The following is a 26,941-nucleotide window of genomic DNA, read 5'->3' as shown; positions in this document are numbered from 1 at the left end:
TTGGTTTTGCTGCCTTTGTTCTATATTAGTCCTTACAAGTATTCCTGAATTGTTTGGTCTTGGGGTTTAGTAATATTGGATCACATTCATATTGCTACCATTTATTTAACTATTCCAAAAATGGGTCTTAACTTTGTTTCCAACTTTTTGCTTCCCCAAAGAATGCTGCTATGAATATTTTGTTAATAGTTGGATTCTTAGTTTTTTGATATAGCCTTTGCTGGATATGTCTAGAGGTAAGATGACTGATTCAAAAGGTATGAACAGTTTAATGGGGCTTTTCGTAACATAATTTCACATTTTTTCCCAGAACATTTGAATCAATCACCATCTCCACCAGTAGTATATTAGTGTTTCTGTTTCTCCACAGTCCCACAGCATTGACAGATGCCCTCTTAAAAATTTTTTTTTACAGTTTAATGAGTATAAAATGAAACCTCAGCGTTGCTTTAATTTGCATTTGCCCTATTAGTGATTTTAAGATGATTATCTTTATAATTATATAGGACTGGCATCTAGGAGGCAAATGTGATGTCTATCTGTGGGGTGCTGGAAGGCATGGACAACTCGCTGAAGCCGGTAGAAATGTGATGATACCAGCTGCTGCTCCTTCATTCTCACAAGCTCAACAGGTAACTACATTCAGTGATGGTGAAGATATTTTAAAGAGTTGAAAATTCCAATTGCACTGGCAATAACTTTGGATTAAAAGTGTATATTTCATAACTTATTTTCAGGAACCCCAAATAAAGTGATTATAAAGTATACTTTACAAATAAAAGTACTACTAAAAAGCTCCTTAGTTTAATTGAAAGATGTAATTTAGAGTTTCTAGATTTCTAAGTGTCTTTTTCCCAAGTGAATTGTCATCATGATTCATTAATACTTCTTAGTATGTATTTATACAAATATTATGTAGGAAAATAAAATAAATATTTTGTAGAATAGTTACTATTTCATAGTATGGATTTGTGTAGCCCCTTAAATAATGATTCCCTAATTCTCCATAGTGCAGCTCCATCCTACTTTGTTGCCCTATTTTACAGTATCCTCCATTCATGTACTTAACATTCTAATTTGTATTGACCATTCTTTTTCTTTTCTCCTTAATCTGTGTTTTAGTTTAGATTATCCTCCTTTTTTGAAATAGCTAGTCACATATTTCTCCATCTTGGAATCCTACTCTTTATATGCCATTCAGGTGCCATGATCTTTATCCTCTGGTATTCACTTATCTCTCTCTTCCGCTGCTTCTAATACTTTGTCTAAAACTCCTTTACACCTATTCCAATTCTTCCTTGCATCACAATTATTTCTTTATGGTATGTAGCTCTCTAGTAGGATTATAACTTTCTGTGGGGAATTAATTTTGATTTTTTTTTCCATCTTTATTTCCTGAGAATCCCAGGTAGTATGGTGCTTTAGATGTAGTAGATGCTCAATAATATTTATTGAATTGAATTAAGTTGGGATTCCTGATCTAGCAGCTTTCCTTTTGCTTTACTTCAAATGATTTGTAGGACCTATTTTACATGAATATTCTCCCAGTCTCTATTACTTATCTGCTCCTTGGTACTAATCTTTGGAACCAAACCTCCTCCCTAGCAAAATTACCCAGAATGCCAAATAATTCAAAAAGAATTAAGCTATTTTCACCACTATCTTTATAAACTAGCAGGATTGTAATGGTCAGGGAGTACTGGCTACTTTAACTCTGACTGAGCTAATTAGGTAACCTTGTATCAAGTATGAGAGAATATGATTTAGCATTTTATAATTATACAACTTATATATTAACAGGACTATAAAGTGCATCTAAGTATGTAAATATGTGTATATAATAAATTTGTTTTTAATAATGTGTTTTTAATACCAGGTCATTTGTGGACAGAATTGTACCTTTGTTATCCAAGCTAATGGCACAGTATTGGCTTGTGGAGAAGGAAGTTACGGCAGATTGGGACAGGGAAATTCAGATGACCTTCACGTATTAACAGTTATTTCAGCATTACAAGGTGACAGTTTTTTCAATTGAAAATGTAGATTTTCTTTAAACTGGCCAGGGGTTCAAACAGGAATAGAATTAAACTCAATATCTGTGAAGTTATATCTTTATATTTGTAGAATGTAGTCAAATGTTTAGAATATGTATAAGTTATAATTGGGTTATTAATAGTACTATAATTTGCAATTATTTCATTTAAAAATAAAATAGTTTTAACATAATATAAAGACATGGTAAAGGATTTCAGAGAACCTCTGTGTCAGAGGTGGCTTTTACTGGAAGAAAAGATGTCAGTGAATAATCCCCTAAATAATGTTTAGCTTTTATTTTTAATGTTAGTAATGCCAGAATAAACATATTGTAAAAAATGAAAGTATCTGAATCACAACCAAAAAATAAATTTAAGAAATTCCCATAAAATTGGAAGTTGTCTTTCTCAAGCTTTATTTTTGAGGGATCTTTTCAACAACTAATTTCAGTTTTGCTAGATAAATAGGGAAATTTTATGTTGAAAATAAGTAAGACATTTTTATTGAGAGAACTTATTTATCATTTGAATTTGTCACATTAAGTAATGCTGTAGCTCACGGAATTTAGAACTGCTATAAATTATTTAAATCATTTTTATATAGCATTGTTGACTTTTTTTTATTCTTTTGTAGGCTTCGTGGTAACACAACTAGTAACTTCTTGTGGCTCTGATGGGCATTCCATGGCCTTAACTGAAAGTGGTGAGGTTTTCAGCTGGGGAGATGGAGACTATGGCAAGCTTGGACATGGAAACAGTGACCGGCAACGCCGACCCAGGCAAATAGAGGCTTTGCAAGGAGAGGAAGTGATTCAGGTTCTTTTCTTTTTTTTTCTTTATTAATTTTTTTTCCCACTAACATTTTGAATCCCCCATTTCTCCCCTTCCCTTCATGAGATGGTAAGCAATTTGCTATTGATTAAACATGTGCTGTTATACAAAACATATTTCTATATTCATCATATTGTGGAAGAAGATATGTTTTTTAAGAAACCCATGAAGAAAATAAAGTAGATTTTGGTCTGCGTTCAGATTCCATCAGCTCTTTCTCTGGAGAGACAGCATTTTTCATCATAAGCTCTTTGGGATTGTTTTGAATCATCATATTGCAGAGAGTAACTAATTCCTTCCTAGTCATTCATTATATGTTACTGCTATTTATAATGTTCTGGTTCTATTCACCCCACTCTGTATCAGTTCATGTAGGTCTTTTCAGGTTTCTCTGAAATCCTCTTTTCTTATAACACAATAGTATTCCATTACATTCATATACCACTTGTTCAGCCATTCCCAATTGATAAACAGTCCCATCCATTTTCAAATCTTTGCTACCACAAAAAGAGCTGTTGTAAATATTTTTGTACAAATAGATCCTTTTCTCTTTTTTTTTAAATCTCTATGGGATACAGACTAGTAGTGGTATTGCTAAATCAAAAGGTATGTAGGGTTTTAAAACCCTTTAAGCATAGTTACAAATTGCTCTGCAGAATGGTAAGATAAGTTCACAACTCCACCTATATTCTAATTTTTCCACATTCCCCTTCCTTTTCTGTCATATTAGCTCATCTGGTAGGTATGAGATGGCACCTCAGAGTTGTTTTAATTTCCATTTCTGTAATCAATGATTTAGAGCATTTTTCCATATGGCTTATAGATTAGATCGCTTTGATTTTTTTCTTCTGAAAACAGCCTGAAATATCCTTTCACCATTTGTGATTCAAGTTCTTTAGAGAATTTATCATTCAGTCTTTAAATTGACAGGCTAGTTGCTGCACAGAAAACATGACTGACATTATAAAAAGCCAAAGTTAATTGAATTTAGGATGAAAGGCATTCTCTAATAATCTGAGCATGCCTCAGAAATTATATACCTCTTAATGCGCAATCACTGTAGCAAATCTATTAAACTGGTTATTTTAGCTCTGTGTGCAAATTCCAAGATTCTGTAGGTAGTGGAGTCAAAGTTAGCATCTTTCTCTTATATTTGATTTTCCTGCAATCTGGGATTGGGATCATGTGAAAGGAAATGTTGCACTGCTTTTGATAATGAGTATTAGGTCTAGATATCACATTCACCAAATAAATCATTGTCAAAAGCAGTCATTATTAAATATTGTTAAATTAGCTTGTGTTCAAGTACAAATTCTTGGAGCATTCCACAAGACATCTCTTTCTAATCATCTAACATGTAATTATTTAGTGTTTACCATGTGCCAAGTTGACCCTAGATCAATTATAACTACTCTTGCCATTCAGTAGGTTTGAATCTATTTAAATATATTACAATTTGGTCCATATCTCCATCTTTTCCACAGGAATAGTATGGAATATTTTGTAAAATGCTTCACCAAATCTTAACTAAATTTTAAAAAGTAAAATAAAGTTATTAAGCCCAGTATGACCTGTCTTTAATGAAACTTTGCTGGCTTTCTGTAATCACCATCTGTTGTTTTTGCTAAATGACCAACTCTTTAATGATCCATTTAAAATTTTTCCTAGCAACAAGTCAAGCTCACTGACCAATATTTTGCCCAATATTTTCTTTCCTTCCCATCTTGAAAAAACAAAACAAAACAAAACATTTCCCATTCTTTTATTTCTTTTTCTTCACAGTCTTAGATATATCTGAGATATCTAGATGCTAGGGCTCAGCAATCCCATTTATATCCAAGGATGTGGTTCATCTGAACCAGGTGACTTGAAGTCATCAGAGGTTTATTAAGTACTCTTACTGCCTTTTTTTTTATCTTGGGGATCTGCTTCCTATTTGCCTTTTTTTTTGTTCCTTCATTTCGAGTTCATGGGTCATCTTGGCAATGAGTACCTGGAGCAAGGTAAGAATTGAAAAGCTCTGTGTTCTGTCCATTATCATCAAAGTACTCTTGTGGAAAGCATTGAATCTCAAGATAGAATTACTGAGTTAGGGAGGTTCTACATTAGGTGTGTGACCCTATAACCATCTTGTCACAATCTTCAGTTTCCTTATTAGTAAAACAGAGGTTACATTTCATTACTCTACTTTTTGGGGTGTATGAGGTATTCAGGAAAGACTTAGCATCTCTGGTGTGAAGGCTTGCTGAGCCTTTTTTAGGGTTGATATCCACCTTTCACCCAACTCTCCTGTGCCTCCAAGAAGCACTGCAGCCACACCCTAATAAAATTTTTGTCATCAGACAGCTAAACTAGGTTGAGGGTAATCAACAGACCTTAAGGGGACGTCTTACTTAATTTCAATGATTGTGGAAAGAGTACTAGATTAGGAGTCAGGACCTCAAGCTGGGTTTGAATTCTAGTCCTACAGTTGACTATATCACCTTGAATAAAATCATTTCATCTCTCTGAGACATAGTTTATTCACCTATAACAGTGATGGAAAACCTTTTGAAACTTTTAAAGGTCTCTGTGCCATGTCCCACCCACCACTCCCACCCCCACCACCCCAGGCTGCATATCCATGCCCCTGCCCCTGGCTTTGTTCCGTGACCGGCCCATCCCTATATTCAGGGGCAAGAATGGGCTGCAGGCTGGGCTGCAAGCTGTCCAAGCAGATCCAAGCTCCACAGGGAGACTTCAGTACCAGATACACTCCCCTTGCATTGGGGAGCAGGGCCAGGTTACTGGCCCTGGACTGGCTATGCTCTGCCCCTGCAAAGATGGAAGGAGGCTCCAGTGCCCATCCCCTGTATTCAGGGGTGGGACCAGGCTTCCAGCCAGCCAAGCAAGGGGCCTGCGCATGCCCACAGAGAGGTCTCTATGTGCCATAGGTTCACCATCATGTTCCTATAAGATGAGGGTGCCAATATTTACATTACCATCCTCACAGAGTTCTGAGGTTAAACACTTACTAAACTTCAGGCATCTGTATAAATATGACTTAGTATTAATAAAAAATTTTGAATTAATTAAGCCTTTAAAATTACTTTAAAAATATGTATATTAATCTTATTAAATTTTTAAAATATTTCTTTTTTACTTCAGATGTCATGTGGCTTCAAACACTCAGCAGTAGTGACTTCAGATGGCAAGCTTTTTACATTTGGGAATGGTGACTATGGTCGTTTAGGCCTTGGAAACACTTCTAACAAAAAGCTTCCTGAGAGAGTGACAGCATTAGAGGGATATCAAATTGGACAAGTATGGAATGAGATATTGTGCATCTGATGATGATTTCTTGTTTATTTTGTGTTCGTTTATGCATTCTGTTCTTAAGATTATATTCATTTTTATATGTTTATATGTGTATTCTTAATTCCTTGATACATTTTACAATTAAATTTTTTTAATATGAAAATTCATATGTTAAGTATACCCATATCCTAAGATGGCAAAATAGAAGAGGATGGCCTCTCTTCTTTTCTAACCTGCAACAGTAGATCATCTTTGGTGTACCTATGCTCCTGGCCTATATTCCATATAGTACTGAATAGAAAGAAAAAAACAACCTTCTGATTATCTTTTGGAAGCCTTATTTCAGATATCTCTATTTCAAGATAATCATTATCTTTACTAACTTTTATTAGGGTAGCACCATGTTTGATTTGGTTCAGTTAGGTTTGGTTTGGTTTTTGACTCTGTACTAACATTAGGAACTGAGATCTGTTGATGCATTTTTAGTAAATAATTTATAAATAGCTTTGTGTTGCTATTCCAGAATATAGTGGAGAAATTTATTTTGTCATAGGGTGAAATAAAGGGTTTCAGACATGTGGCAGTTTGTTTTTTAATGTGTTGGTGAGCCTACTGTATACTCTCTTCCAACAGGTGGCTTGTGGATTAAATCATACTCTAGCTGTATCTGCGGATGGCTCAATGGTGTGGGCTTTTGGAGATGGAGACTATGGAAAGCTTGGCTTGGGAAATTCTACTGCAAAGTCTTCACCACAGGTTAATTCCCTTGATCATCTTGTTTTTCATAATCTTTCAATATTTTAACCATAATTAATTTTATTTTCAATTAATGTTGTTTTGTGAAAAGAAGTATGGGAATGGATAGAGGGCTGCCAGAGTCAAGATCTCTAGCCTTGGGCAAGTCACTTCAACTCTCAAGTGACCCAGGCAACTTTCAGGCTACAAGAAGGGACTTTGAAAGAGGGACTTGCCAACAATAGAGAAATCATAGACCCATTTTTAAAAAACCTTGTCTTTTGTTACTTTATAGTAAAATTGGTAGCAGCTTGGGAGTCATATACTTCCAAAGTGCTGGACTTAGTTTAAGCAAGACCTGGATTCAGATCCCATCTATGACACTTACTGGCTGTGTGACAGAGACAGGTTTCATATGTTTATGTATGGTGAAAATTTACAACCCAGTATGACTTATCTATTCATTTTTACCATGCTAGATCTTGATGTTTATTTAAACTATTACTAAACTGAGAAATATTTTATACCTAATTATTATATGCTTTAGACTGTCCATAGAAGAAAATACATACTTGTAGAATATATTTCTATATAGTCTGCAAAGGATAGAAATGAAGGAATAATAGTGAAATTATCTAAAAGAAACTCTTCAAAAATCTCTCACAAAAAAGTACTTCTGCCAGGAACCAGAGGTAATTTCTTAAGCAAGATTCATTTGAATTTTGCATAGCCATTTGCTACATGAGGGCAATTGTGCTTCTATTTTTTTTCATTTTTAAAGTTTATTTGTGCTTTTATGTTTAAAAGAAATAAAAATAAAGTATTGAGTTTAACTTCCTAATGTGTTTTCTTCTAGTCATATTGCAAAAGGAGTCTTTATAGAATTACTTCAGAATGATTCACGATATAAATGCAAGGTTCTGCCAGATGAGTTCACCTTTCACATTTAAAATATAATTTGATTCATAAAACTTCAATTTACACTTAACTTTTAGGATTATCTTTATTATATAAGTTCATAATATGCTGGTGTTTAGTTGAGTTCTTAACTAGTCAGGGGAGAGCTAGCCCATCAAACTTTTAAAGATGATTCAAAGTTGTTATTTTCAGTTCTGGAAACTGAAGTAATATCTCTAAGTAGTAGTTGTGGTTTTAGTAACATTTGATTTCTAGATTCAAAAGAGGAGGAGGAGGAGAGTTCATACTCTCCTTGATTTGATGGAAAGAAAAATGGATTTGGAGTCAAAGGAAGTGGGTTCAAAACCTAGTTTTACAATTTGTTATTTCTGTGTCCCTGGTTTTCTCATGGTACATAAGCATGCTATTCAGATAAATAATGGAGATTTACCAACCTCAGATGAGAAAGTTCTTGCTAGTCAGAAATAAGCAATGTAATATTCCATAACTAGGTTGGTACATTTTCTTCGGTACTCAGTATTTTATAAATTCACTGGTCACTTTGTTTCTATCAATATAAACATCCCTCAGCCTAGAAAGTGGGTCATATCTCAGCAGCTATGACTCAGTAGTATTTGATATGTCCTTTTTTTTTTAACCCTTACCTTATCTTAGAATCAACATTGTTGTTGGTTCCAAGGCAGAAAAGCAGTGGCAATGGGGGTTAAGCAACTTGCCCAGGGTCATACAGCTAGGAGGTGTCTGAGGATATGTCCTTTTAAGGTCTAGGGATTCTGGTTCCTTTTTATCGGCAATGTTTTATGAGATAATCCCACTTTTCTTCCTTGAATTTTGCCCATCATTTGCTGTATCTTGAGAGGTTTAATTATGATTTTCCTATTCAGATAAATTTTAAGGGAGTAATGAGTAAGAGACTAATAAAGAGGTAGTAGGTGAGGAAGGTGTTTAAATTTTGAGGGTCAGATTAAAGCTTTAACTATTACCATTCTTGTCCCCCCACCATTAATAATTTTACTATAAAGTGAGGTTTAATCGTTTGTATATGGTAAACTTAGGTAATTGCATCTTTTTTCCCCTTTATGTATAAAACTTCTTTTGTTTTTGCAGAAAGTAGACGTTCTTTGTGGAATTGGAATCAAAAAAGTTGCTTGTGGCACGCAGTTTTCTGTTGCATTGACAAAGGATGGTCACGTATATACTTTTGGACAGGGTAAGGAATCCTTTTTTTCATCCTCTTAAGCAGTATAACTGAGGATATAGGATCTGATGGGGTGAAAGATGAGGAAGAAGCATCTAATTAATTAATATTAATGTCTAATTCTCTTCCTGTCTTTATCTATATGTATGTGTGTTTTTATGGAGCTATAATCAATGGGTACATACAGTTTTGCATTTTTGAATATAGCATTTTATACATATCCATTTCCATATATGGATATAGCCTACATATTTTAAATATATAGTATTTTCTGTATTTCTACAACTTCTTTGTTTATGTGAGCCTAGTTATTTATTAATTTTTTATCTAATTTTTTAAAATAAGTCAAGATCTGTCTTTTTACTCCCATAAGAAAAACAAAACCCATTACAAACATAGTCATTCAAAACAAATTTCCTCATTGACCATGTCCAAAAAATTTGTTTCATTCTTTAGTATGAGTCCTTTACTTCTCAAGAGGTAGATAACATGTTTTGGCATTAGAATTCTTCTAGAATCATCTTCTGTCATAGTTATATACCATAACTTGTTCATCTTCTCTCCAGTTTAATGGCTATCCTCTCAGATTCCCATTCTTTGCCACCTCAAAAAAGAACTTTAAATACTTTTGTGTGTTCTTAGAGTTTGTTTTATTTAGGACCAATCCCTCCCTTAATCTGTCCTCCCTCTGATTCCTCATCTCTCCTATCTCCCCTTTCCCAACTATTTCCTGTTGAATAAAATGTATTTTAAGACCCAACTGTGTGTATATGTGTGTATTCCTCCTTTGACCTATTCAGATTACGGTGAAATTTCAACTGTCAGCTGATCTCCCTCACCTACTCTCTTCTCCTTGTTTATATTGGTATCTATTTGTGCACCCTGATTATGTGAGATCATCTTCCCTAAACTTCCTTTCCCTTCTCCCCATGCAGTTCCTTTTCCCCTTTCTTTCCATTCTTTTCTTAAGATCATCAAGACATAAGAGAATCATTCTTAGACTTTGTCTCTAATTGGACTTTCTCAATGAACCCTGATAATGATGGGCAGAGAGGACACATATCTCCATATTTGAATATAAGCAAGAATACCCTTGTTTAGTCCTTTTATCATTCATTCATGTTTACCTCTTTGTGTTTCCCTTTGTAAAGATTAAATTTAGGGGAGATGGGGAGATTGGTGAGGCAGGTAGAAATTAGTTTCTCTCTGCAAGGAGTATTATATTTTTTAGAGGTTTATTAAAGGCTAAAGATTAAAGAATATACAAGTAAGAAACATGTGCCTAGGCCAGAGGCCTAGACAAAATAACCTCACATCACGCAAGAGACGAGCCTGCTCCAAACGGCAGTCCAAAAAGAGCCAAGCAGCCTCAAAAGCCTTTGAATCAACTTAAATACCTTCTCGATCTCGGCCCAGGTGAGATTACAAGGCATTCTGGGGAAGTGGAGCAAAGGCTCATGGGGATTGTAGTCCTGTATTCGAGTCTATTTTTTACACCTTCACTCTTGTGTTTGAACTTTGGTTTCTTTGCATTCCTGGTCTTTTCATTAGGAGTGCTTGAACAACATCTATTTAATTAAAAGTTCATTTTCCCCCCATAGAATTATATTTAGTTTTGCTAAGTAGATTGTTTGTTTGGGGCTTGTTTGTTTGTTTTAATTGTAAAACCATATCCTTTGCCTTTTGGAATATCATGTTCCAAATTTTTTTCTTTGTAGTCATGGCTACTGAATCAAGTGTGATCCTCACTGTGATTCCTTGGTACTTCAATTCTTTCTAGCTATTTTTAGTAATTTTTCTTTGACCAAGAATCTCTGGATTTTAGGTCAAAGATATTCCTGAATTTTCATTTTAGAGTTTCCTTCAGATGGTGACCAATGGATTCTTCCTCTTTCTATGTTGCCTTCTGTAAGAGATATAAGTAGGGTTTTTAACCCTTACCTTCCATCTTAGACCCATTACTATATATTGGTTCTAAGATAGAAGAGCAGTAAGGGCTAGGCAATGGGGGTTAAGTGACTTGCCCAGGGTCACATAGCTAGGAAGTGTCTATGACTAGATTTGAACCTAAGACTTCCTGTCTCTAGATCTGGCTCTCAGTCTACTGAGCCACCCAATTTCCCCCTATAAGTAGATTTCTTATTTTAGGCTATTTTATTGGGTGAGGTGGTCTGATAGTCCCAAATTTTTCTCCTCAATCTGTCTTTCCAGGTTAGTTTTTTTGCTATTGAGAAACCTTGTTATATTTTCTTCTATTTTTTCAGCCTTTTGACTTTATTTTAATATTTATTGCCTCATGAAGTTAATGGCAATCTTGATTAGTCCATTCTGATTTTCAGGGAGTTTTTTGTTTGGGATAAGTTTCATAATTTTTTTGCCTTTTCCAATTCTTTTTTCCATAGTTTTCATTTCTATTCCATTTTTTCCCTAAGTGCTCTCATTCCATTTATAATAACTTTTTATCTCTTGTTTCATCTTTTCTAGTTCTAGTTGAATTTGTGCCCATTCTATGTTTTTCCCTGAAGTACTTGTAGATGTTTTTAGTCATTCTTTTCTGGATTTTTGTCTTGAGAGTTCCTACCACTCTAAGCTATAATAGCTCATTTTGACAGAATTCTTTTTTTGATTGCCCATTTTTCCAGCCAGCTTCTTGACTTTGGCCTTGATGTTAGTGATAGGCTCTGCCACACTTATGAAAGGACATGCTGGGCTGATCCTGTTGTTTCTTTCTTGGTGTATTGAGTATCATGTTAGTCTCAAATCTTAGGGATTGGCTGGGGATCTGCAAGCTTTCAGTGTTCCCAGAGTGGTCTGATCCAAGGCAGAGTTTGATTGCTGCCAATTCCTAACCTGCGTTTGAATTTGAGCAAGAGAAGATTTCTGCTGGACTCTACTCAGTTAGCTGGAAAGTTCTGTTGATTTAGAGTGGCAGAATTGTAGGTTCCCTTTTGGTTTATGAGATTCCTGCTTTGATTATTTCTTTACAAGCTGGGCTCCTGGACTCCTTTTTTTATTCCTTACTGCCCCCTCCCCCAAGCCAATCTCTTATAAAAGCCTCTCTTTTTACCTCTAATGCACCCCATTCTGTTTTTGGACACTGCCACTACTCCAATGCAGGTGTCTATCAAGTCATACCTGGCCTATTATACCAGCCTGATGATTGGTCTACTTGTCTCAAAATTCTCCCTATTTCAGTCCATTCTCCCTTCAGCCACCAAAGTGATTTTTCTAAAGCACAGGTCCCATCTTGTTACCCCCTTACTTAAAACTCCATTGCAATAGCTCCAGGGGCATATACATGTTTGATGTTCAACACTCTTCATAATCTAGCCCTGTCCCATCTTAAACCATTCATCTTGGCCTCCTGGGTGTTCCCTGGAGAAGACACTTCATCTCTTGGCATTTTCTCTGGCATAGAATTTTCCCTATCCCTGGAATGCCTTCTCTTTATCTCTGCCTACTGGCCTTCTTTAAATAGCAACTAAAATCCTGTCTTCTACAAGAAGCCTTTCCCAAACCCTCTTAATTTTAGTGCCTTCTCCTCTTAATTATTTCTATTTATCCTCTGTGAAGCATATATTTGTTTGCATGTTATCTTCCCTATTAGTTTGTGAACTCTTTGAGGGCAGAGACTATCGTTTGCCTCTTTTTCTGTCTCCAATGCTTAGCAGTGCCTGGCATAAAAATAGGCACTTAATAAATGTTTGTTTCCTGACTAACAAAAAGATTATAGACTTGATTGAAGTCAGCAGATCTTGGTTCCATTCCTTCTGTACTATCTGTATGACCCTGGGCAAATCATTTAACCTTAATTGTCCTACTCTACTTTTAAAAGACCTAAGTTGTCCACAGTGTTCCAGCCTGTGTTGGTAGAGGAAATTGCCTATACCAATGAAATCACAGGTAAAACAATTGCAGAAGAGAGGCATAGAATATAATTTACCTTACATTCACACTTTGTTTAGATTAACTTAAAGTTCTGTTAACGCTTCCTATATAAAATTATAGTCAGAAAAATGGAGGTAAAGATGGAAGAATATTTTAGTTTGTAAGCCCAAAAGGCAGACTATTTCACAAGAAATTATCTCCTTCCTTTCCTTTCATTCAGTCCACAAACATTTATTAAGTGCCTTTCATATACAATTCAGTATCCTTAGATGTTAGAGAAAATCAAAGATAAATAAGGTACCTGTCTTCAAGGAGATTTTAGTCTAGTCTAAGCTATGTCCCCAAGTACCACTAAAATAACTTTTAAAATCTGCATGTCAGAAATATATATAAGGCTAGGAAAGCAGATGATCTCAATTTAGAGAATTCATGTTAGTTCAAGAAATTGAAAATTTGTCATTAATGCACTTCCTTGAATGATGAGTTGGGATATTATCAGACAGAGATTAGCAGGGAATAGTGTACTCAAACAGAAAAGCATAGAAAACAGTTGAAGGGTGTAAGTAATGCAGTTTGGCTAAAATGAGATTGCCAGTAGTATGAGAGAATGTATGTGGTGATGTTCATATTCCATTTCATAAGAAGTTGTGTCTTCTCCTGATTTTTCATGTCTACAGAAAAAGTCAAAATGATTTTTTAGAAAAACTCAAAGAATGTGTTTACCAATAATATTTGCTTTTTGGGGTGTTACAGACCGCTTGATAGGCTTGCCAGAAGGACGTGCTCGAAATCACAACCGACCACAACAAATTCCAGTCCTAGCTGGAGTTGTTATTGAAGATATAGCAGTAGGAGCTGAACATACACTTGCTCTAGCATCAACTGGAGATGTGTATGCCTGGGGCAGTAACTCAGAAGGACAGGTACATTTATCTCTTTTATCTATTTCTTTGATTCTTAGCAAATTGTGAAACATTTATTAAAGGGATAGTGGACATCTATTGAATCTATTAATTTTTAGGAAATTCTTGCCCCCTTTTGATCTTTCAAAAACATTTCATTTCATTTTTTTTTCAGTATATAAGCACTTATTTTCTCTCCCTGCTACTCCAATCAAAAAAATTAAAAGAAGGGAAAAAACCCTCTGTAACATGTATAATCAAGCAAAAATAAAATCTAGTATTGTCCATTGTCTAAAAAATCTATTATTTCCCTTTCTCTGAGTTGAGGACCTGACTCAGATTCCCTTCCCACCCCATTCCCTATAACAATCTTTTTTTTTTTAGCCCTTACCTTCCATCTTGGAATCAATATTGTGTATTGGTTCCAAGGCAGAAGAGTTGTAAGAGCTAGGTTATGGGGGTCAAGTGACTTGCTTGACACAGCTGGGAAGTGTCTGAGGCCAGATTTGAACCTAGGACCTCCCATCTGTAAACCTGGCTCTCAATCCACTGAGCTACCCAGCGCACACACACCCTTCACCCCCCACTCCCAACCCACCCCCGGACGATCTTGAAGAATTTAGTGTTCATGCTTGTATTCCTTTAAACACCATGGTCTGCTTCATTGATCTCTTTAACTCAGAATGAGGGATCTGATAATCATCTTGTACTCTGGCCTGGGCATATCATATTTATAGTATTGTATGCTTTGTGCACCACAGTGTTAAAGAAGGACCTTGATAAGCTGAGGCCTGTATAGAAGAGGACAACCTGGGTGATGAAGGCTCAGAATTTTTTCATAAAAGGATTGGTTGAAGGAACTAGGCATCTTTAGTCTGAAAGTTAGAAAATTTAGAGAGGACAAGATAGCTATAAAATGAGAGACTGGACTTATCCTTCTTGGTTGTAGAAGTTTCCTTCTACATTTTCATCTAGGAACAAGTATTAGAAGTTATAGAGAAGTCAATTTTTTACTCAATTGTCTAGGCCATTCTCCATTTAGCTATGAAACTAATATTCTTAAATCTAGGTGTATTTATGGCTTACCCCTCTTCAGTAAGCTCCAGTGAGAAGGCAGAACTAGGAGCAAGAAAATGAAAGTTTAGGCATATTGTAAAATTTAGGCATGTTATAAAAAGAAACTTTCTTTCAGTTAGAGATATCCAGATGTGAAATACTGAGCCTCTAGATGGTAGTGGATTTCCCTCACTGAAGGTCTTTATGCAAAGACTAGATAACTAATTGCCTGGTAAGTCATAAAGGGAATTATTCAGATGTAGGATGACACATGTTTGCGATTCAATTAAAAGTTATAGATCAGATGAATTCTGAACTCTCTTCTTAATCTGAAATCCCTTGGCCTCTGATTGTTCATTTCCACCATAAGCATTATTTGATATCATGTTTAGCTATAACATAAAAATATACAATAGAGAAGGAACATTTGTATTATTTTATCCCCTTTCTATGATGTGTGAGGCATAATGAATGAACTTTTTTATTAACATGCTGATGAAGGAGGGGAAAAGTTATTATTTTTAAACCTTGTTAATTGAAACATAGCCAGAAAACAATACTACTTTGATTTTTCTTGAAAACCATTAGTATGTCATTTTTCCCTCTTCAGGAACTTGAGTTGAAGTTAACTGGGTTATAAATGGAACTTTTATATGATGTGAAATGTACAAGGACAAGGCAGTTGTTCCTGGATAGAGTAGGACCTAAGGCATATTACATTAGGTCATGCTACTGTCTTCCTCCTACTTGCTTCCCTAGACATTTTAATAGGGGTGATATCCCTTTATTTCTTTTTTGAAAATTTTATTTAGTTGATTTAGAACATTATTCCTTGGTTACAAGAATCATATTCTTTCTCTCCCTCCCCTCATCTCACCTCTCCCATACCTGACATGCAATTCCACTGGGTTTTACATGTGTCATTGATCAAGACTTATTTCCATATTATTGATTTTTTAACTAAGGTGATCATTTAGAGTCTATATCCCCAATTATATCCCCATCGACCTATGTGATCAAGCAGTTGTTTTTCTTCTATGTTTCTACTCCCACAGTTCTTCCTCTGAATGTGAATAACATTCTTTCTCATAAGTCCCTCTGAATTGTTCTGGATCATTGCATTGCTACTAGTAGAGAAGTCCATTACATTTAATTGTGCCACAGTGTTTCAATCTCTGTGTGTAATGTTCTCCTGGTTCTGCTTCTTTCACTCTGCATCAATTCCTGGAGGTCATTCCAGTTCACATGAAATTCTTCTAGCTCATTATTTCTTTGAGCACAATAGTATTCCATCACCAACATATACCACAATTTGTTCAGTCATTCCCCAATTAAAGAGCATCCCCACATTTTCCAACTTTTTGCCACCACAAAGAGCACAGCTATGAATATTCTTGTACAAGTCTTTTTCCTTATTATCTCTTTGGGGTACAAAGCCAGCAGTGCTATGGCTGGTTCAAAGGGCAGGCAGTCTTTTATCGCCCTTTGGGCGTAGTTCCAAATTGCCCTCCAGAATGGTTGGATCAATTCACAACTCCACCAGCAGTGCATTAATGTCCCAACTTTGCCACATCCCCTCCAGCATTCATTACTTTCCTTTGCTGTCATGTTAACCAATCTACTAAGTGTGAGGTGATACCTCAGACATCTCTCTGATTATAAGAGATTTAGAATACTTTTTCATGTGCTTATTAATAGTTTTGATTTCTTTATCTGAAAATTGCCCATTTGTGTCCCTTGCCTATTTATCAATTGGTGAGTGGCTTGATTTTTTTGTATTTTTTTGATTTAGCTCTTTATAAATTTAAATAATTAGACCTTTGTCAGAGGTTTTTGTTGATTTTTTCCTGAATTTGTTGCTTCCCTTCTAATTTTGGTTGCATTGGTTTTGTTTGTATGAAAATTTTTCAATTTGATGTAATCAAAATATTTATTTTATACTTTGTGATTTTTTTCTAACTCTTGCTTGGTCTTAACATCTTTCCCAAAGATTTGACATGTATACTATTCTGTGTTCACCTAATTTACTTATAGTTTCCTTCTTTATATTCAAGGCATTCACCTATTCTGAGTTTATCTTGGTGTAGGGCGGTGATATCCCTTTTAAAAAGCTTGAAAATATTCTTTGAAAATTGTTTGAAACTCTTAAATTGAAGAAAAATAAAATAAAATTTAATTGAAAATAGCTTCAAAAGGGAAAAGAAGTCACAATGCCACCTGAGATTGAGTACCTTGATGGTGAAGGAATCTTTTTAAGTTCCACCAATAGGTAGAGCTACCTTCACCAATGACTTTCTGAGTCACTGACCTAGCATCTATATAGTCCCTATCACTAAATTACACTCCCATGCACCCCCATCCATTTAAAGTGTAGGTCATAGGTTTAGAGAGTCAAGAGGGCACAATGGCTAGGGGAGCAGCCTATCTGACACATCCTGGATATATGACCATGGGCAGTTAATTCCCCTGATCTCTTAGTGCTGCAAGGAACTTTTAAAGGCAGAACAATGCTGTAATGTCAAATTTGGGCCATACCCAGACTTTATCATTTATTACTTAGATACCTTGGGGAAAGTCTCTTAAACTCTCTGTAGACAAGATGTTTTCCAAGGTCCCTTCCAGCTTTAAGTATATGTCCAGATTAGAATCTGTGGTTCCAGGTTAACTGATGTAGTATGATAGAACACACAAAGCAGCTGCCAAGAAAACCCAAAATGGGGTTCATGGAGAGTCGGACATGACTGAAAACAAGTGAATTGCAATATTTTTTTGTCCTGATTAGAGTCAGTTTGGTGTGATAGAAAGAGCAGTGGATCCAAATTTAGAGGACCTGAGTTCATATTCTGCCTTCTGAGGTTTACTTACTACTTATATCAGCTTGGTCAAGTCACCATACTTTCTAGACCTCAATTTCTTTATGTGTAAAATGAGGAGTTAAATTGGATGTCCTTGCGAAGTCCTTTTCACTTTCAGATCAATGATACTATGGTCCTTTGTTACTTATGAAGATTTACCACACTCTTTTGTTCTTTTGTTCAAATTAAGGATGACCAGAAGAATACCTGGCATGTTTGTCAAAAAGTTACAATAAAATTGCCTTTTCTTAAATGCAGATGATCATATTTCTGCTATTTTCCTCTAAGGGTTGTTATGTCCTTTCCAATTCTTAAAGTGCTCTATAAATATAAGGTGTCACATTATTATTTTCTATTTTTTTACTCATAGAGATTTGCTTTTTAGTGGAAAAAAAGAATTAGACAATGAGAACCTCCTTAGGAACTTGTTATTTTTCTCCAGTGTTCAGTGGCTAAAACGCATGGTGGTGTTCCAGTTTAACTGAAGATAAAATCAACAGTGCATGAATTTACTCATTCCAAGCATATGTCCCTAGTGCAAAAATTAGAGACAATTTCTTTGATGACATCAGTGGTTTTGTTTTCTTTAAAAGAATTAATTTTCCTCTTTAGAACTGGAGTCCAAGACTATGGTTAGTAAGGTTTGGAGTGATGATAAAGCTAAGTTAAATGAGTTCTTTTTTAGATGAATTTTCAAGAGACTGGGAGTCAACTTATGGAAGTGATCTTCATGAAAAACATAATTATGTTTGTTATTCTTCTAATAGCAGTATTTAGAGCAAATGTTAGTAACTTTTCTCATTTATATTTCATAAACTTTGTTTCCTCTAATTCTTTCTGCTTTTATTGATTACAAGCTTGGATTGGGTCACACTAACCATGTTCGAGAACCAACTCTAATAACAATTCTGCAAGGGAAGAATATTCGACAGATTTCAGCTGGCCGTTGTCATAGTGCCGCATGGACTGCTTCACCTGTTCCACCAAGAGCACCAGGTGAAAAATAATTTATTTTTTCATGGATAAATTGGTTTGCTTTTCATTTTTTAATTATATCAAGTACTTATTCTGATTTAGTAAAATCTTGCCCAAACCATTCTTTATGAAACCAGCACTGCAAATATTCTCATGGAATTTTCTAGATAACTTATCTATAAAGCATTTGCCCAGTGAAATAAATTACATTTCTAAGGAACAAAGATCAAATTTGCACCATATATATAAATAGCATTTTTTGTTTTAATGAAATAAAGAATGGAACTTTCTAATGACCATTAGATTTTTCTATGTCAAGGAATGAAAGGAATAAAAATTATTAAAACCATGTATTCTGGGGGCAGCTGGGTAGCTCAATAGATTGAGAGCCAGGCCTAGAGATGGGAGGTCCTGGGTTCAAATTTTATCTCAGACACATCCTAGCTGTGACCTGGGCAAATCACTTAACCCCCATTGCCTAGCCCTTACCACTCTTCTGCCTTGGAACCAATACACAGTATTGATTCCAAGATGGAAGGTAAGAGTCTAAAAAAAAACAAAAACTATGTGTTCTTATGCTTTTAAAATTGTATAGAATTATTACATGGCTATGATTTCTTATCCAAGAACTGCCTGTGCTTTCCTTTCACATAAGGGCACTACTAGTTCCTGCAAAATCCATAATAGGCATGAAAGTTAGTCACATTAGGAACACCCGATTTTCAAGAGCTTTGTTTCCTTGTTGTTTTGTAGATGTCTGTAATCAGGAACAAAATGAAACAAACAACTTATTTTTATGGAAGAACTATTAAAGTTGGACAGTGCAATGTTGAACTTTTTTATACTATTCTTAATTGAAACAAAATAACAGAGAAAGCAAAGACATGTTGCTATGATAATATAAATTTTTTAAAGCCCATTAACCTCTAGAATGTATTTGATTTTTGGCAGGTGTCTCAGTGCCTTTACAGCTGGGTTTGCCTGATACTGTCCCTCCCCAATATGGTGCACTGAAGGAAGTAAGCATTCACACAGTAAGAGCCAGGCTCAGACTGCTCTATCACTTTTCAGATCTCATGTATTCTTCTTGGAGGTTACTGAATCTAAGCCCCAATAATCAGGTAAAACATTATTTTGAGGGGGGAAATGTAATAAGTAATTATACTTTAAGTGTCTCTTATTTTAAAAGCATAAAATACTTTCACAACTAATTTTTTTAAATCTCACCATTTAAATAAAATTGAGCAATAGTAAAAGTAAGGACAATGTCACCTGAGAGACTGGTTCTAAGACTAGTGAAAGGGCTGGGATAAGAACTTGGGATAAGTTGAGTCTGAGTATATTTTCTATCAGACAAGTTTGCCTTTCTACCTTCTTACATATTTTGAAGTATTGAAAGTTGAAGTTCTTCCAAATGACCAAGCATATGAAAACAATGAGAATCTTTAATTTGTGTAAAGCCACAGTAGTTTTAAGGCGTTTTAATAATATTTAGTGTTTGGCTGATTCACAAGAACACAGGTTCTGTAGTGTACATAAAAGTTGCATTTATACAATCATATACCTTTAAATAACTATGGCCCTCCTGAAGTAAAATAAATTTCACAAATTACAGTCTTTTTTATAATAATTTGTAAACTTTCAGATAAAGAGCAGTCTGGTTATGTTTTGGGTTCTTGCTAAGATCTATACCTAAGGTAAATCTGCATTGATTCCAATAAAAAACCGATTCCTTCAGGGCAGGAACCGTCTTTCATTTTTGTTTCTCTGTTCCCAGCACTTAACACATGTCTTGAACATAGTAGGCAGTTATTAAATGTTTGCTAAATTAAAGTGAATTATCTTTTCATTATCCTTAAATGAATGTTTTTCTCTGACATCCAGCAGATTTGGGGAAAGAAACGTATTATTTTTTTCAGCGTATTCTTCATTAGGTAGATGAGATGTTCATTACAATAATGAGAATTATTTCTAAGTCTTATTCTGTTGTACTTTATGGATGAATTAAAAAAGCATTTATTTCTTACAATGGGTCAGGCACTCTGCTAAGCACTGGACTGCAAATACAAAAAGCTAGGACCGTCCTTTGCCCTCAAGGAGTTTACATAGTAATCTAGGGAGAGGTACTTTGGTGTAAAAGATTTAGTGCATACTGCTTTTGGGGAGGAGATGAAATGCCCTATGGTTCATGGTTGAGAGGAGGGAAGGCAACTTGTGAGGTTGTGGATAATGGAGCTAGAAAAGTAGCATTTCAGATAACATTTCACTTTGTTACAGAATAGTACGTCTCATTATAATGCTGGAACATGGGGAATTGTGCAAGGACAACTTAGACCTCTGTTAGCACCAAGAGTCTACACGCTCCCTATGGTACGGTCCATAGGAAAAACAATGGTACAGGGCAAAAACTATGGTCCTCAAATAACTGTAAAAAGAATATCAACAAGGTTAGTATCTGTATAATGTGTATTTTAAAATTATTGTCTGTAATTCTTCATATGAACATTAGTCAGTAACATATCCTAAATTATGCCAAATCTAATTTATTTAAATAATACATACCTACCTTGTTGGTGTTACTGATAGTCTGTTGATAATTACCAGTAGACATTATGAGTTTTGGAGCATATAAAATAATGTGTGAATGTAGTGACTGCTTGCATGTAATGACAGACTTTTAAATTTTATTGTTTTGTTTTTTAATACCAAAGAATACTGGAGCTAAAAGCTAATTACTTGATCCAACATGATACATGCAATCTGTGGGCAGATGCCCTCTAACTCTGACTGTTATGATGATGTGTGAAAATTTGTTAGAGTTGGTTTTTATTGCTTTTCTGCTTTTCTTTTAGAGGTCGAAAATGTAAGCCTATTTTTGTACAGATAGCAAGACAAGTGGTTAAGCTCAATGCTTCAGACCTTCGTCTGCCCTCACGAGCCTGGAAAGTTAAGTTGGTTGGAGAAGGTGCTGATGATGCTGGAGGAGTGTTTGATGACACCATTACAGAAATGTGTCAGGTATTTTTGCTGTCTGGTGTGCTAGAAATAATCAGTAATATAGAGTCAATTTTGTTTTTTGTTGATAATTTCTTAGAGAACCAAGTACTAGCAAGGAGATATTTATGACTTAGTGCCCTAAACTTAGTAGAGACACTTAAGAAAGGTTTGAGATGAATATTGCTATTAAGTACACATAAGTAATATTAGGATTTGTAAAAAAGGTATCAGTATTTTTGCTTTCTATTAGTATTTGCATCTACATTATGATATTTTGACCAAGATTTTTAAAAAGATATTTTGACATTCTGAAAGCACCTATGCCCTTAGTCTTGCTGGTGCTTTGGGCAAAAGTCAGGAGTACAGTCCTCTAAGGCAGAGTGCAACCCATTCCAGATTAAAATATCTTTGGGAGAGGCAGCTAGATGGCTCAATTAAAAAAAAAATATCCATACCTTCTGCCTTAGAATTAATACTGAAGCCAGATTTAAACCCAGATCCTCCAGGCTCCAGGCCTGGTGCACTATCTACTTGACACTTTACCACCTCATCAGCGGTTTCAAAAAAATTTTTATGTCATGGACCCCTTTGGTAGTTTGACATGAGCTCCTCAGGAAATAATGTTTGTTGCTTACAGTAATGTTGAAAGAAAAGAAAAAGAAAATCCCACAAACTCAGTTTTGACCTTTCTCTGAAAGCAAGGTCCACATTGGCAACCTTGACCCCATATTAACTTTGACAGAATTCTGATTGTCATTGCTTCAAGATTTATTAGTCATACATAGCTTGTACATGAAGAATCTTTGACTAAATAATGTTAGTAAAAAACTGTAACTTCAGGAGCTGCTTTTCTGGTGTTTCTTTGACTGAATCATAGAATTTTCATAGGTTTTCCCAACTATTCACATACCATTTGTTTCTGACTTTGATCCTCATGAAAATAGATTTCCTCATTTAATTTTAAATGGAAAACTTAGACACCTGTGAAATATAGACGTATAGAGCTGGTTGACTTTGGTGTATTTTCATTTCACTATAAAATTTTTCCCCTGGGTGGAAATGGGGGATATGAATTGGGAAACAAGATTTAAATGCATTCAGTTAATTTTGTTGAGGCACTTGATTGATATTTTTGAAGAAAATATATTTTTAATCTGACAGGAACTTGAAACTGGTGTAGTTGACCTTCTTATTCCATCCCCAAATGCCACAGCAGAAGTGGGTTACAACAGAGACAGGTAAGTAAGTAAGAATTTGCTGAACACTTATAGTAAATTCTGCAATCTATATCATAAAATCTTGAGTTATCTGATCTGTTAAATGGTAGCACATATGGTCTGTGGCTTAAGAAATTTTTCATTCCACAAGTCCATTAAAAGATAATCCTAAGAGGCTAAAACTTTAACACTTTACAGTTTGTAATATTTAATTATTGGTTTCTTTGCTTTATGGAATTTTAACCATTATAAATAAAAGTTATTTTATAGAAGATACATTATCTGGAACAAGTCTAATAATTGCCTTATTTTATCTTTTATTTATTATGTTCTCTATAATATTCTTACTTTTAAAAAAGACCATATATTTGGATAGTTAGATATTTCATAAATTTTGCATCCTAACATTACTAAAAGAACTGGGGAAAAGTGTGTCCACTTTCTTTTTTTTTTTTTTCGTTTAGGTTCCTTTTTAATCCTTCAGCCTTCTTAGATGAACACTTAATGCAGTTTAAATTCTTGGGTATTCTGATGGGTGTTGCTATCCGTACCAAGAAGCCTTTAGATCTCCACTTGGCTCCAATGGTTTGGAAACAATTGTGCTGTATCCCACTCACTTTGGAGGACCTAGAGGAAGTGGATCTGCTCTATGTGCAGACCCTTAATAGCATTCTTCACATTGAAGACAGTGGGATTACTGAAGAGAATTTCCATGAGGTAAATTGCATATGCAACATCTTGTTATTGTGGTTTATTGAAGAATTTACATAAGTTGGAAGTAATTAATAGAAATATTTCTTTAAAAATTCAAGTTCTGGCAAATATTTGTCATTTGGTTTGACTTGTATGTCTTTACTTACCTGCAGCAAATGTAAACTCAACTTGCTGCTCCTTAAATATCTGTTAATGGAGAAAATCACATCTCTCTCAGCTTCTACTACTAGCCTTTCCCAAGTAATGTATTAGCAGTAGGAGGATCAGATTTTGGTACAGCCAATATGGTAGTAAACCTCAGTTTGGGGAATATTTTTAACTATGCATGCTTTACATATACTATGAAAGAGTAAATCTTTTTACATTTTTTTCATTAAAATTTTTGGCATTTTAGAAGTATTGTAAGCATACTTTTTATCCTCTCTTTCTAGATGATTCCTCTTGATTCTTTTGTGGGTCAGAGTGCTGATGGCAAAATGGTTCCTATTATCCCTGGTGGGAATAGCATTCCACTTACATTTTCCAATAGAAAGGAGTATGTGGAAAGGGCTATTGAGTATAGACTTCATGAAATGGACCGGCAGGTGAGATGAATATTCTACTTGGAAAAATTTGTCCTCAATGATTCTGAATTTTGTATTTCAGCTTTTAAGTTGCTATCGAGTTTTGGGATATACATTTACCATATTTAATTTGTATTATATTACAAATTCTAAGTGAAGGCTTTTCATAGTAATAACTCAGTATTTCTAATGATACCTTTTTCTTCCCAGCATGTTTCAACTGTTCCAACCAACCCTATTCTTAGAATTCCCTAAAAATATCTGAATGATTTCCAGCTCTTTCTTTGCCGCTACTCAGTGCTTGTCATCTTTATATCAAGAACTGTTCACTCCAATTGTTAAGAATCACCTTTTCCATATAGCTTTTCTCTAATATTTATCCATGATGCAATTACCCTTACTTTGAATTTCCTTAGTACTTAATATTACATAAACTTCACACACATGTGCACATATCATTTCTTTGCTACTGCACTTTTACATTTTTATATGCCTATGTACTTAATGTATGAGTATAAAGTATTAGTATTTAATATTAGTTACTAATAAATTCAAAGAAAAGGTAAGGACATTAGGCAATAAATATTTATATAGATGAATGAGTGCATAAACATTGGGGAAAAGATAATGTAGAACAAGTGAAAATAGAAATCCAATTATTTGTCAATAAAATTTTAGTTATAATCTGGAATTTCCTTGAAAGCTAAATGGAGGCATAGAATACAGAATCTATAGTACATTTAATTTTCTTCCTGATACTGACCGTTACCTTGGCCAATCATTTTATTTCTCTCTGTTTTTCTTTAAAACCAATTATCATATTTATAGCTACTTCACTGGTGTTTTTGACTTATAAGAAAATGTTAAACCTTTTGGACCAAAAGATCTTGTGAAAATATAAGGTAACTGTTAGTCTACTATTATCATAGCATAGAAGGTGTCATTCAGTCAGCAAATATTAATTACTTATAACATGCCAGGTACTGTGCTAAATCTCTGAGGATTCAAAGAAAGGTAAAAGAGTTCCTGCCTTCAAAGAGTTCATAGTCTAATGGAGAAGCAGCAGCAAATTTGTACAACAAAGCTATCTGCTGGAGAAATAGGAAATAGCCAATAGAGAGAACGCATTAGAATTAAGAAAGATTAGGAAAGGCTTTTTGTAGAAGTTATATATGGGTTATGAAGGAAGGCAGAGAAGTCAGGAGGCAGAGAGGAGAAGTGAGAGCATTCTAGACATGAAGGACAGCCAGAAAAATGAGAGATAGTGTCTTGTTTGTGGAAGAGCAAGGAGGGCTAAGGTCACCAGATTGAAATTGACATTGAAGGAGGAGTAGGGGAATAATAAAGTGTAAAGGACTGGGAAGGGATAGAAGGGTCAAGTATTAGAACTCGAATATTTAACAGGATTTTGAATCAGCTCCTAGAGGTGATAAGAGAGCCACTGGAGTTTATTGAGTTGAGGGGAGAACATGGTGGGGTTCTTTGTACTTTAAGGAAAACTGCTCTGGCAGTTGAATGGAGGATGGATTGAAGTTGAGAGACTTGAGAGAGGGAGACCCACCAACAAGGCTAAATAGTCTTAGCATGAGGTGACCAGGGCCTATACTAGATAGGGGACAGTGTCAAAGGAGAGAAGGGGACACATTCAAAAAATGCTGCAAAAGCAAAATCCACTGACTGACAACAAGTTTGGATCTGGAAAGTGAGAGAGAGCAAGGAATCAAGGATTGAGACTGAGAAAATGCTGGTGCCCTTAACAGTAATTGGGAAGTTTGGAAGGAGGAAGTTTAAAGAGAAAGATAATGTGTTCAGTTTTGGGCATGTTGAGTTTGAGATGTTAGTCTAGAAGTAAGTAGAGAGATTAGGACTGGATAAGCAGATTTGAGATCACAAGCATGGAGCTGGTAATTAAATTGTCAGAAGCTAACAACAACAGTTAACATTTTTATTGTGCTTACTATGTGCCTAGGCACTGTACTAAGTGCTTTATAATTGTTGTCTCATTTTAATCTCATAGCTCTGAGAGATGACTGCTATTATTTTCCCCATTTTGCAGATGAGCAAACAGAAGCCAATACAGAGATTAATTGATTTATCTAGGTAGGGTCACACAACTAGGAAGTGTTTGAGGTCAGATTTGATCTCGGGCATTTCTGACTCCAGGCCCAGTGATTTACCTATTATACCACCAGCTGCCTGATGAGATCAAGTTAAGTAGATGAGGGTCCAGGACTTAGCCTTTTGGGACCACTGTGGTTAGTGAGTATGCCCTTGTAGAATTTCCAGTAAGGAAGACAGACAGAGTATTCAGCTTAGGTAGGAGGGACCCCAAGCTGATTCCTGGCCAAAAAGAAATACCACCATCCCCTCACCCTTACCTATTCCATATCTTATATATTTGATTTTATCATCTCCATCTACATCAACCCAAAATATACTAGTAAGGGTATTGCCAAGATGTACCCTTATACCCACAAAAGTTGTACAAACACTCCTAATCCCTGGCTGGCAGAGGTGAACAAAGGATCCAACAGATGTACTTGAAAGCTTTGAGACTTATCACTCAATTCAGATCATGGGATCATGCATCATTTTATTCTTTCTCTGTTCTACTATAAAGTAAGAAGAATGATTTTTGATGCACATCCTAGAATTAATATATCCTAATATATCCCTTTACTTTAGGAAGCAATACATTGATTCCAGTGATGTTGCTTTTGCTCAAAATATTTTTTGTAACATCCTTGGAATTATCTTCAGAG

At 35.1% G+C, this 26,941-nt stretch overlaps 1 protein-coding gene across 25 annotated transcripts in view; it reads left to right on the top strand.

Moving 5' to 3' along the window:
- Positions 1-26,941, top strand: part of HERC1 (HECT and RLD domain containing E3 ubiquitin protein ligase family member 1) — a 242,772-nt gene that overhangs the window by 208,145 nt on the left and 7,686 nt on the right. For all 25 annotated transcript variants that reach the window (XM_056820227.1, XM_056820224.1, XM_056820228.1 and 22 more), the window contains 14 exons: positions 507-632; positions 1,877-2,015; positions 2,668-2,849; positions 6,012-6,167; positions 6,795-6,917; positions 8,922-9,024; positions 13,654-13,823; positions 18,571-18,709; positions 19,640-19,809; positions 20,966-21,135; positions 21,541-21,706; positions 22,847-22,923; positions 23,367-23,619; positions 24,048-24,200. In XM_056820227.1, the coding sequence (XP_056676205.1) occupies positions 507-632; positions 1,877-2,015; positions 2,668-2,849; positions 6,012-6,167; positions 6,795-6,917; positions 8,922-9,024; positions 13,654-13,823; positions 18,571-18,709; positions 19,640-19,809; positions 20,966-21,135; positions 21,541-21,706; positions 22,847-22,923; positions 23,367-23,619; positions 24,048-24,200 (2,127 nt within the window). The remainder of the gene's footprint in view (positions 1-506; positions 633-1,876; positions 2,016-2,667; positions 2,850-6,011; positions 6,168-6,794; positions 6,918-8,921; positions 9,025-13,653; positions 13,824-18,570; positions 18,710-19,639; positions 19,810-20,965; positions 21,136-21,540; positions 21,707-22,846; positions 22,924-23,366; positions 23,620-24,047; positions 24,201-26,941) is intronic.

This window comes from Monodelphis domestica, chromosome 1 (assembly GCF_027887165.1).
Source record: "Monodelphis domestica isolate mMonDom1 chromosome 1, mMonDom1.pri, whole genome shotgun sequence".
Classification (NCBI taxonomy): domain Eukaryota; kingdom Metazoa; phylum Chordata; class Mammalia; order Didelphimorphia; family Didelphidae; genus Monodelphis; species Monodelphis domestica.
The sequence above is the reverse complement of the archived record's forward strand: the minus strand, read 5'-3'. Positions and strand labels throughout refer to the sequence as shown.